The following is a 13131-nucleotide window of genomic DNA, read 5'->3' as shown; positions in this document are numbered from 1 at the left end:
AATCAGAAACATAAAGCAACCAGTATGTGCCATTAATTCACTCTAATTAGTTACTCTGCTTCCTAAGCCACAAAACTACTATTAAGTAAATATCCTAGTAGGTAGAGGATTATATAGCATATAAATAATTTACTTGTTCACATGTCTCAAGTTAACCTAAGGAAATATAAAATCACAACTAAACTTAACATTTTGGCCTAAATTGAGTTATGCTGGGAATAGAAATAGTAAAAGAAAATGTAACATATGCACAAATATATCAAATGTTTATACTTTTTAGACTTCATGTTTATAGGTAATGCATCATAGACATAATTTGGGCAAGTACAAGAAAAGGTAAAGATGTTGAAAAGCAGTTACATTTTTCATAAAGTGACTTCCTTTATATGTCCTTAGGATTTTGTTCAAACGTTTTTACTGATAATGTTCTATCTTGGTTTGATAGTATGGCATGCCTAAAAAGCAGCAGCTACTAACTCACCACTTCTGAATGATTAGATAAAGGAATGAAAAGATGATCTGATTTGTAAAATGCTCCCATATTGAAATACCTTCTCCCTCTTTTTTTTATCTTTTTATAGATCATGCAACACTTTTGTACTTGGGAAAGTGTTCTAACTAAAGCAATTATGCAATAAAAGTAACCTTGATGTTGGCTTCTCTGTCAACTTTACATTGGATGAAATATTTGGGAATTGTGCTTTGTAGTTTTAAAAATACAGGTGTACGTAGCAGGGAAATGATAACACTCTCAATAATTAAGGACAAGCAATCATATCCTCGATGTAAAATGGGAAGGAATAATAATTTTTTTTTAATTTTTAAGAAACATCTAATGTCACTCCACTTAGAGAAAACACATTAATTTCTTTTATGTTGTCAGGCAGAGAAAGTATAAACTTTGGACTTTGCAGAGTAAGGTTAGGCTATGGCCTGTGAGTTAATAAACACTATTGTTAGATTTATATAGAATTTTATTAGTCTTGCTCAGTTTCTCTTCAATTCCATCTAATAAGGTTTCCTTTCCAGCTTATATGTATGCTTATCTAAGTCCAAGGAATTCCATGAGAAGTTTAATCGAAATATTTTCAATTGATAACTTATGAAGCAAAAACAGCAATTTCCCACTATATATTTCAAATAAGTTTATTGTACAATTTTGAAGTGACTGTAGAGTCTGAATTATATTCAGACCATGTATCTGTTGTATTCAGATTCTGGCCATGTATCCACTAACAAAATAAAATGAAAAAATGAACATGGTTTTGTCACAAGTTAATTGTTCAACAACAATAATAACAACAAAATTATCTAAAATCTGAATTTTCTGAGTAATGACTCAGTACCATCAGTAAAGTAGTAGAATGCAAACCTTAGTGTGCTATCTGTGTAAATAATTTAATTATGTTCACTCCAGATATAGAGACTTTTTTGTTTCCACGGAATTCGTAAACTGTCATTACAGAACTAAGAAATGTAACTTTGAAAATCCAAGTCTACATGTAAAATTTAGTTCAAACTTTGTAATATTCAAATGATCTTGATGTTTCAGCTTGATATTTCAGCCAGCCTTTGCACTCATTGTTCTTCCTCCAAATGAAAAGACTTTATATACTTCTAGAGAATCTCCTATACAAGCAGGAAGTGTGAGTATGTGGCTTTAGTGATTTTTGGAGTATATGCTAGCATCATTTTAAGTGGTTATTTTAAGTATTAAAAGTGGTTAGAAGCACAGGCTTTGAAGTCAACAAACTTGGCTCAAGTCCTGAGTCTGTTGTATCTTAGGTATAGCTGTGTGACATCAGTGGTAAGAGCTGTAATGTTAAGCAAGATGCTATCAATCACAGCAAATGTTAAGATTTGGAATTGACAGAAAAAAAATGTAAACATGCTATGGGAGCACAAGGTAATGAAGAAAAGATACAGAAAATGCAAGAAACTAAGTATGGCATTATTCCAAGTGGCACATGATCCAGGCAATCTCTACCAAGCATAATTAAGCAGGAAAAAAGAAATAGTCTTTCCTTAGGTCTGTGCCCTTGGCAAACGTATTTACTTTTATTAAGCCCCAGTTTCCTTCACTATGAGATAAAACAGCAGTGATCTGTAAATTGCATAGATTATTTAAATATGATGAAATAATATCTCTAGGGCCTTTAGCACAGTACCTGGCACATGAAAACCATTCATTAAAAAGTAACTATTATTATTGTTGCTGTTACTATTTCTTATAAAAATAAATCAGTACTTCTTTGGCTGTGTACCAGATGAAAAAGACTAGTCTTGGTGTTAATGACTCATAAAGATCTGTTTCTCAGAAGATGACTTTTTAAAGAAAAGAGAAAAAATAAAAGCATACTAAAATACCTCTATAAAAATTCTGTAGTGCGGGCTAATTTTGCTTCCTTTTTTAAATTTCAACTGTTTTATATATATATATATACACACACACACACATATTACATATAGTATATATAACATATATGTATATATTTTAACTATATATGTAATATATTTTACATATATATGTATATATATTACTATATGAAGTTTTTCCTACTATCTAAATCTATTTTAAAGATAATTAACTATTGAAGAAAAAATAATGACAAAGTAGTGTGAGGTTTGCAACATATATAAAAGTAGAATATATGCCAGGAGATCAGGAGAGAAAATAGTATATTATTGTGAGGTTTTCATTCTATATATGAAGTAGTATACTACCAACCAATGTCTTTCATAAACATAGATGCAAATATTCTTAATACAATATTAGCAAATCAAAATGATAATATATCATGACAGAATGATAGCTATCCCAATAATGCAAGGACGACTTAAAATTCAAAAGTTAATCAATGTAATTAATAGCAAACTAAAATAAAAAATATTTTTTATTTGGGAGGCTGAAGCAGGTGGATCACCTGAGCTGGGGATTGCAAGACTAGCCTAGGCAACATGGCAAAGCCCTGACTCTACAAAAAGAAAAAGAAAAAGAAAAAAATACAAAAATGAGCCAGGCCAGTGGTGCATGGCTGTATTCCCCAACTACTTTTGAGGCTGAGATGGGAGGATTGCTTGAGTTCAGGAGGTTGAGGCTGCAATGAGCCAAAATTGTGCCACTGCACTCTGTCCTGGACAACAGAGCCAGACCTTGTCTTAAAAAAAAAAAAAAAAAAGAGAGAGAAAAGAAAGAAATATTTTGGATAATTTCTGTAGGGAAATATAATTAACAAAATTTAATATCAATTCCCAATAAAAATAAATTTATTCCCAATAAAATTCCCAATAAAAACTCCCAGCAAACAGCAAAGTAAGAAGAGAAGGAATGTTCTTAACCTGGTAAAGGTATCTATAAAACTATGTAACTATGTAACTAATGTACTTGTATTAGTTTGCTAGGGCTGCCATAACAAAGTAACACAGACTGGATGGCTTTAACAACACTAATTTTCTCACAGTTTGGAGGCTACCGTCTGAGTTGAAGGTGTCTTTAGGGTTGACTTCATACTGAGGCCTCTCTCCTCAGCTTTTAGGTGGCCATCATCTCCCTTTGTCTTCACATGGTTTGTCTTCTGTGCATGTGTGTATCTGTGTCCAAAATTTTCACCTCCTGTAAGGACACCAGTCATAATGGACTAGTACCATTCTAAAGACCTCATCTTAACTTAATTACCTATTTTAAAACTTTATCTTCAAATACAGTTACATACTGAAGTACTGGGGTTTGGGACTCCAACATGTGAATTTGGAGAGGAAACAATTTAGCCCATAACAATACTCAATGCTGAAAAACTGAATGCTTTCCCCCTAAAATTAGAAACAAAACAAGGATGTTCATTTTTGCCACTTCTATTTAATTGTGTGTGTGTGTGTGTGTGTGTGTGTGTGTGTGTGTGTGCATATATTTCTCCCAGCAAGTACAATAGGCAAGATAAGACAATTAGAGCATTCTAATTAGCAAATAAGTAAAACCCTATTTATATAGAGATGACATGATCCTATATTTAAAATACAATGTTATCTACAAAACAGCTACTCAAACTAACGTGATTCTGTAAGTTTACAGGGTACAAGATCAATATATAAAAATAAATTGTATTTCTATGTGTCAGGAAGGAATAATCAGAAACTAAAATTTAATAAAAATATCAATTACAATAATATTTAACATATAAAAGAATTAGGGGTGAATCTTTTTTTTTAATGTGTGAAGGAGATGTATGTGCATAACTACAAAACACCGCTGAGAGAAACTAGAGAAGACCTAAATAAATGAAGAAAGACACTGTATTAATGGGATGCAAGAGTGAATGTTGTTAATATGTCATTTCTCCCCAGGTTGAGATTCAGCTTTCTTTTGTAGAAATTGACTACCTCATCATAAAAGTCACATGGAAATGCAAATGACTAAGAATAACCAAAACAACTTTGGAAAAGAATAAATTAGAACCTAACACTACCCTTTTCAATAAATATAGCTACAGTAATCTAGATGATGTAGTATTGTTGTAAACACAGACAAATAGATCAAGGGAACAGTTTAGAGAGCCCAGAAATAGACTCCAACATATATAGGCAAATACCCAAAGGCAGTTTACTAGAGGAAAGATGACAGTCTTTCAACAAATGGTGCTGAAAAAATATGGGTACATTATTTTGGGAAAAAAATCTCCAAATATACTGAGTGAAATTGGACACAAAAGAGCACATATGCCTATATTTATATAAAATTTAATAAATGCAAACTAATGTATTAGAAAAAGATCAGTGGCTGGGCGCGGTGGCTCACGCCTGTAAGCCCAGCACTTTGGGAGGGCGAGGTGGGCGGATCACGAGGTCAGGAGATCGAGACCATCCTGGCTAACACAGTGAAACCCCATCTCTACTAAAAATACAAAAAATTAGCCGTGTGTGGTGGTGGGTGCCTGTAGTCCCAGCTACTTGGAGGCTGAGGCAGGAGAATGGCGTGAACCCAGAAGGCGGAGCTTGCAGTGAGCCGAGATTACGCCACTGCATTCCAGCCTGGGTGACAGAGCGAGACTCATCTCAAAAAAAAAAAAAAAAAAAAAAAAAAAAACCAGATCAGTGTATGCCTAGGGTTGTAGGGGTGGTGGTGGTGCAGGGAGGTACTACAAAGGGCACGAGAAAACTTTTGGGGCTGATGCATGTGTTCATTATTTTAATTGTGATGATGGCTTCACAGGTGCAAAAACCTATGAGGTCAAATACTTTAAATATGCACCTTTTATTGTCTGTCAATCATACATCAATAAAGCTGTTTTTTAAACAAACACCTACTTGTGTTCAAACTCATGATAGAATCTGTACAGGATGCTTGCCATGTTCTCTTTTTTACAAAAATATACTTTAAAATAATTATAAGAATGGATAGGATCACATTGTTTTTAAGAAGTTGACAAGTTTTCAAAGACTTTAAAATTAATTTTATTTAAAAGTTGAGATTTATGAGAAAAATTCTTATAATAAAATCTTATTTTAAAAGTTCGGAGGAGAAAAAGGTTGTTTATGGTTGAAAGGAATAACCAGGTATTAAAAAATAGGAAAGTCTAGGAATCTGCCATGATCAGAGTAAGCAGGTAGAATTTCCAGGTATTCATGACAGAGTTCTACCACATTTTGAAAGGTAAACATGAGTTTAACCTGGGAAGATGAGAAAGAGAAATTGTAGATAAAAGGAAGAGGAAGAACAAAGGCAAGAGTAGAGACATGAAGAAGTATGTTTAGGGAATAGCAGTAAATGCATTTGGATAGAATGTTTGGTATACAAAGAGTCTTATGGAAGATAAACTTAGGAAGAGAAGGTGGGGCAGATGGGACTTGGGTTTCCTCTCTGAAAGTTTATTTGAATCCCCACAGGCAGTGCTAATACTCTCAACTCTGCATTCTCCTAATATTTTACTCCATACCCTGCTACAATACTTGTCACATTGTATTGCATCATATGTCTAGCTTCACCCTTAGGCAGCCTTCTATTAGAAAGAACTACATTTGGCTCATTATAAATGCTCAATAACAAGGGATGTCCCACTTTAAAAAATAGGAAAGTCTAGGAATCTGCCATTATCAGAGTAAGTCGACTAGGCAGAATTTGAGCTGGTCCTTTAAAAACTGACTAGTTTTGGCGACGCGCAGTGGTTCATGCTATAATCCCAGCACTTTGGGAGGCCGAAGTGGGTGGATCACGAGGTCAGGAGATCGAGACCATCCTGGCTAACACGATGAAAACCCGTCTCTATTAAAAATACAAAAATGGTGGCATGCCCTGTAGTTCCAGCTACTACTCAGGAGGCTGAGGCAGGAGATTCCCTTGAACCCGGGAGGCGGAGGTTGCAGTGAGCCAAAAGATCATGCTACTGCACTCCAGCCTGGGCGACAGAGCGAGACTCCGTCTCAAAAAAAAAAAAAAAAAAAAAGAAGAAGAAGGAATGCTGGTACTGCAAATCAGGATACCAGAATTTGAATCGCATTTTAAATTTAAAACTTGTTTAAGGACCTTTAAATATGTTAATTATCCTATAGTTCTTCCTTCGTTATTTACTAAATTGGGGTAAAAACAATAATGACTTCACATTATTAATATATGAGTTATACACAAAAGAACGGAGGAAAACATGTAGCGCCATGCTGGTATACAGCAGTTTTCTGCCATCATGTACTTCATCTTGCCCAGCACAATAGTTTGTAGATAGTGGATACTTAAGCACTCGTTCATACTGAATAAATCAACGTACGAACAACTGAGAGCCTTTGAAAAATTCCTTTTTTTGTTCATGTTCAACTTAATGCTTCCAGAGAACTGACTGTGAAAATAACCTTTTTTCTGGTAATCTCTGTGTTTGAATAAAAGAGCAATGGTGAAACTCCATCTATTTTTAGGTTTTGTAGCCTTAAAAATGAGAGAGCTAAATATGCTGGGAGATTTTATTTATTTTGTTTTACTTGGTCTCATTTTATTTCCATTTTAAATTAAGTTAATGAAATTTTGGGTAGTCCTGGTCACATGTAATACCTAGTTCTCCAAGTATTCTTTGTGCACCCCTTTTATAGCAATGTGCATTGTGACAGCTCAGCCTCCTCTTGCTGACTAATCTCCTGTACAGACAGAAGCAATTCCCATAATTCAGATAATAACCTGGAACAACTTTCATGGTTTACAAAAGTAGATTTGTAACTGATCTTCTTATAATTTAGAAAAGGAGATTAGAGTATAATAAAATATCAAATCATACCTTAAGAATAGAATTTTGGATGTTAAAACTATTCTGAAAGTAAATACAGTTTTAAACAAGAATCTGTACTGATTTAGTTGCTTCAAAGAAAACATATTGAAAAATAATTTAAGTTAGCATATACTTATAGGTAGTTTCATAGAATGCTTAAAGCTAAACATAGTCAATTATAATTTGGATTACACTATTCTATTATATAACAACCTATTTAAGTTGATTAGAACAAAACTACTAGGTAAACTTCAACACAATCCATATAATAGAATCTGAATTAGAAAGGCTTGAATTTATTGTACCTACATTTATGAAGACTTTATGGAAATAGATGCACCTTTGTGAAAAGACAGAACATGAAATGTTAAAATGATTGCTTTTTTATCCTTTTTTTTTTTTTTTTTTTTTTTGGCTAAACCATACCATACTCTTAAGTCATAGTTCCAGTGCTTAGTGCATAGAAGGTGTTCAAGGAATAATTGTGGAATTTAGAAAGGTTTAATTTATGACCTATAATAAAGGTCAGAATAAATGGTAAAGTTAGACAAAAAAAGTCAAGGAAAATGTAAGCATAATCTCTAATAATTCAAAAGCTATGTTGTGGTGTGTTCTAGGAAGGTGAATTTGTGGACTTTATTTTTTTTAAGGGAACACATTTGTCAGGAAATAATGTTACATAAATTTCTATTTTCTGCTTTAAATGCTGGCATGCCTTCTTTGTAATAGTGTATATTACAAATGCACCATATCCAAGGCTAAGTAAACAGAAAGTTGAATCAAGGTACTTCTCATTTTAAAAATTATTCTGGAGTCTTGGAGTAGAAAGAGACTCTGGAGTTGATTTTTTCCAACTTCCTTCTGTTATTGATGAGGGAAGTAGAAGGGGAAAAGGACTTGTTCACTGTCCATAGCTTAAAAAAAAGATTTTTTTAAATTCTGTACTTGATGGTACATTAAGGTACTCAATGAATAATTTCCAAGAAGAAAGAGTCACTTCAGCATAAGAGATACATATTGTAGATTTATTAATTTACAGTCAATATCAATTATAGTAATAAATTGGTAATTATTAATAATTATTAATTTTAAATTAGCATGTTGGGTCTTATGTAATTGAGGAATCAGAATAAGGTGCATCTTTCATTGTGAAATTGAGATGTTGGGAACATGCAAAGCCTCACTGCAGATCCTAACGAATTTACCACAGGGATGCTGCCCTACCAATACACTTGAGTAGAAATTTTCAAGGGGAGTTGAGGGACGTGTCCTTGGTAACAAGAGGATTGGGGAGGGGCATATTTCACTTGAAATTTAAACTACATTTTGTCCTGTGGTCTTATTTATTTTGGGGCACGCTATTTATTTTTTTAAATAAATTCAAATAGCATTAAAGGCATTCATGTTTTCTTTTTAAAAGTTGAGAGATTTTAAGGCATAAGTCAACTAGTTTTCTCCTCTGTGCTTTTGGAATAAATCATTCATTTTTATAATAAACATTTATTGATCACCTCTGTATTCCAGGCACAGTAGTACTCTCTGAAAATATAGTCAAAAAGTTGATTCCTATCTGTAAGGGGGAGCCAGAGTTTATTCATTGAGAATTTATAGCCCAATATTATTGCTCCAAGTTTCCCCCTGCCATCTACACTCATCCTTGCAATATTTGACACAGTAGTCATTTATTGGAGAAAATACAAAAAGATAGAAATCACAAAGAATTATTTACTTCACTTGCTTATTTACTCAGCAAGTATTTATTGAGTACCTACCATGTGCCAGTCACTAAGCTATGTGCTTGGGTTACATTAGTGAGTAAAACAGTCAACGATCCTGTCTTTGCGGGGATTATATTCTAGGAGGTGAGACTAATAGCCAAAAAACAAAAAAAAAAAATGCAAATACAAAGCATGTTAGAAGGTGATGTGTGATGGTTAAAAGAGAGAGAGAGAGAGAGAAAAGTAGAGTTGGGGAATTATGTGTGTGAGAAGGAAATTAAAAAGCAGGATACAATTTTAAATAGTGTGGTCAAGAGAGGCCTCATTGTGACTTTTTAACAAAGGCTTGAAGGCCCTTGAAATAAAAATCAAAGATTAAGATAATCATAGAATTTGAATTTTTAAACTCATTTTACGTCCGTTTTGTTGTCTGTGTTACTTCCTGGCAAGAGGCTGCAGGTGATGGGTAAAGTCAAATATTTGATTTCTCTTTCTTTTCTCTCCCATTAGCTTTGATTTACACAAGGAGTAGTATTTCCACTATCTTCTACTTTGCTAAAATAAATGTATTTCATGGGACTTTTGCTCATCAATGATAAGAACCAGGTTTACCTTGCGAATTTCCTTATGAGAGCCTAGAGCAACATGTAGCATAATTTCATGTCATGCATTATTTCTTAGAAATATAAAAATCCATATATTGCCATTTTTAGAATGACTCTTAAAGTCATATCAGTTTAGACAACAAGTCAATTTACTTTCCCATGGAATCACTGAGTCATAGATTTAGATAAGAAAGCATTTACTTTCTTAATATTCTTCATCAATTTTAGCATATTTTAAAAATAGAAGTATCTGTTTTTTTACAGATTCTGTTTCTGGCGTCTGCATATGCAAGTCCCCAACTCGCTGAGGAGAGCTGTTCAGCTGTGGCTGCTGTCACACATTACCTGTACCTTTGCCAGTTTAGCTGGATGCTCATTCAGGTTGGTACCTCACTCCCTCTCCCCGCCCCTTTAATCTTTTAATGACTCTGGGTGGAGTGGTCTTAATGTCTGATACTCTGTACTGAAGTAGAAGTAATTCCATATATCCATCACTGCATTCTCAGGATATAAATGCCAAATAAAAACACCCTATAAGCTGTACAATGGTAGAGAGCATTGTGAGTTTGAAGAAATTACGGAAATCTAGTAGGATTTGAAACAAGGGAGTGGTTAGAGATGAAGTCTGCAATGCGGGCCCTATAAAGCACAGTAGGAAATTAGAACATTTTTCTAGGAAAAGTAATAGAAGGTTTTTAAGTAAAGGAGTGACATGATAAGATTTAGATATTAGAAAGATCTCCCTGTTTGTAGTGAATATGAGACAGGAAAGGGTGGATAGGCAAGCCAATTAAGTAGATTTAGCTGTATTCAAGGGGAAATCATGGTAGCGTGAACTAGGGAGGTGGCAGTAGAAGCAAAGGGAAGAGGACTGCTTTGGAGATTTTTTAAAATTAGAACTATAGGATGTAAAGACTGGTTGTGAGGAATGCAGAAGTTGGAACCCAGGATGCTCCCCAAATTTCTGGCCTGGGTGTCTGGTGGATACTGGTAACTGAAATTATGATCACTGAACAATGGGGAAAAGCTGGTGAGTTTCGTTTGGGACATGCTGAATGTGAAGTGTCTATGAAACCTCCACTGGGAACTTTGAGGAGACGGGGACAAATGAAGCTAAAGCTCAGAAGAGAGGCCTACACTTTAGAAATGCACTGGGAATCACAGCGCTTTGGGAAGCCAAGGCAAGCAGATCACCTAAGGTCAGGAGTTCAAGACCAGCCTGGCCAACATGGTCAAATCCCGTCTCTACTAAAATACAAAAAATTAACTAGGTGTGGTGGTGGGCGCCTGTAATCTCAGCTACTAGGGAGGCTGAGGCAGGAGAATCATTTTAACCCAGGAGGCGGAGGTTGCAGTAAGCCGAGATGATGCCATTGGACTCCAGCCTGGGCAACAAAAGCGAAATTCCGTCTAAAAAAAAAAAAATGCACTGGGAAGTTATTGGCTTAGAGTTGGAAAATGGAGCCATTGGTTTGGAAGAGATTACTTGGGGAGAAGGTACAGAGTGAGACCAGCAGAGTCCTAGCATACTCACCTGAGGAACTAATACATATTGGCAGAGGAATTTCAATTCTCCTTTTCTAACTAAAATCCCAAATTATCTCCATTATTCTTTGTTGATTTGGTTGATAAATGGCTGATACGGTTGATAAAGAGGAGGACAGTGCATAGTATTAACGTCACTAATTAAATGGCTCAACTAAAATGCTGCATTTGATAATGCATTCTGTGTAATGGTATTGTTAAGTTTTTCATGTGATAGTTTCATATGCATTTCTGACTATGCATGTAAACTATTTTATGAAAACAGATGCATTCAGTCCCTTGCATATTCTTTTTTCTTGTTGAAGAAGAAGGTTGTAGCAACAGTGAAATAATGGTAAAAGGAGAAAGAAAGTGGTGGTGATATTATGAGAGAATACCACACAGGCTCAAGGAAGGGTTGTTTTCCCCAGTATGATATGATAGTAGTGGGGGCTGAAGAAGAGGACTGAACTATTTAGCTAATAGAACTAGTTGAAACAAGTGGCACTCCGGATCTGGGTTTGAATTCTGGCTCTACTACTATCTGTGTAAGCTTAATTAAACTATTGACTCTCACCAAGTTTTGTTTCTAAATCTGCATATAGAGATAATAATTCCAAACTCATAAAATAATTATTAATATTTTATAGCTCTTTCAGCGGTTTTAATCATGGACAATTCATGGTGTTTTCAAACTCCCCTCTCAAAAAAATTTACAAATAAAAGTGAATTTAAAGCATATAACATAAAACTTACATATCTGCTGAAATTAGAATAACATTTGCAAGATTTTCTGATTGCAAAATTCTTTAAGAGTTTATCTGAGTTAAACTTTTTTAAATGTACCCTATTTATGTTGTTATCTATCTGCCTGGATTGAGGTCCCCAGTGCTGTGCTAAAGGTCTTTGTCCATGCCCCTGACCTATTCAGAATTTTTGATTCATTACTTGGATGAAAACACAGGAAATTGCTTATCAGATATGCATGTGGTACAGAGCTGAAAGGACAGCTGCAGCAGAGAGCTGCCTGCATTAAGATTACAGGTAGAGCTAATGAAGAGAAACTGTACTGTGATAAATTAAAAACTGGAATGAAAGAGACATCATCTGATGGACGTTAATGTAAATTACTCAAAATTATAATTTAACATAAACTCGGCAGCAATTAAATATGTGACCAGAATGCTTAACAATAACAACTACAGTAACTGCAAAAACAACACACACCTAGGTTGCATTGATAGCAATATGGAAGCAGACATGGTTACATTGTAATCTACAAAATTCGGACTATTTTGGGACACAGCAACCACTCTCATGGGTCATGTTTCAGCAGGAACATTAATTATCCAATGAGAAGTTGGAAAACAACCCTCTAAGAAACTTTGAGGCAGCTGGGCATAACTAACCTGGAAAGAATTTAGGGAGATGTGATGGCTGTCTACAAATACCGGAAGGGCTCCTACAGGAAAGGGTGGACTATGTAGCTCCATTTGGCAGAACCAGAGCAAATGGGTCAAAAATTAGGGAAGGAAATTTTTAATTCAGGTTAAGAGTTTTCATAGCCAATAAAACTGTCAAAGTTGAAGAGGCTTTTCTAAAAGTAGAGTGAATTCAATCACTGAAAAATATTGAGAGGGAGATGACCAACTTTCAAACATGTTTTAGATGGATTTTCTGCTTTCAGGGAGCATTAGACAAAATCATATATAAGATTTCACCCAAGTTAATGAAGATTGGTATATTCTACATCTCTTCTTCAAGTTAGGTAAATATGACTGTGGCTGATTCACATTTAGTAGACCAATTAGATTTCTGGATGGCTAATGGCTTAGGAAAGCTATTTAAAGTACCAGTGAAGTTTAATGTATTTCAGATGGTACACCACACATTTTTCATGGTTTGTGGTGTGACCACAAGGGGAAAAAGTCAGCAAATTCTGAATTCTTCTTAGGTTACTTTTAATGAATTATTTTATGTTCAGAGGTTGTCACTTCAGCAACCAACATTTTCCCATTCATAAAATAATGACTGCTAAAA

General features: G+C 34.6%; 1 protein-coding gene across 1 annotated transcript in view; it reads left to right on the top strand.

Annotated features, from left to right (window-relative positions):
- ADGRV1 (adhesion G protein-coupled receptor V1) overlaps nt 1-13131 on the top strand; it is a 611804-nt gene that overhangs the window by 385540 nt on the left and 213133 nt on the right. Inside the window, exon 84 of the mRNA XM_030927972.1 lies at nt 9832-9948. Coding sequence (XP_030783832.1) covers nt 9832-9948 — 117 coding nt within the window. The remainder of the gene's footprint in view (nt 1-9831; nt 9949-13131) is intronic.

This window comes from Rhinopithecus roxellana, chromosome 3 (assembly GCF_007565055.1).
Source record: "Rhinopithecus roxellana isolate Shanxi Qingling chromosome 3, ASM756505v1, whole genome shotgun sequence".
Lineage (NCBI taxonomy): Eukaryota > Metazoa > Chordata > Mammalia > Primates > Cercopithecidae > Rhinopithecus > Rhinopithecus roxellana.
Note: the sequence above shows the minus strand (reverse complement) of the source record. Positions and strands in the feature narration are given on the sequence as shown.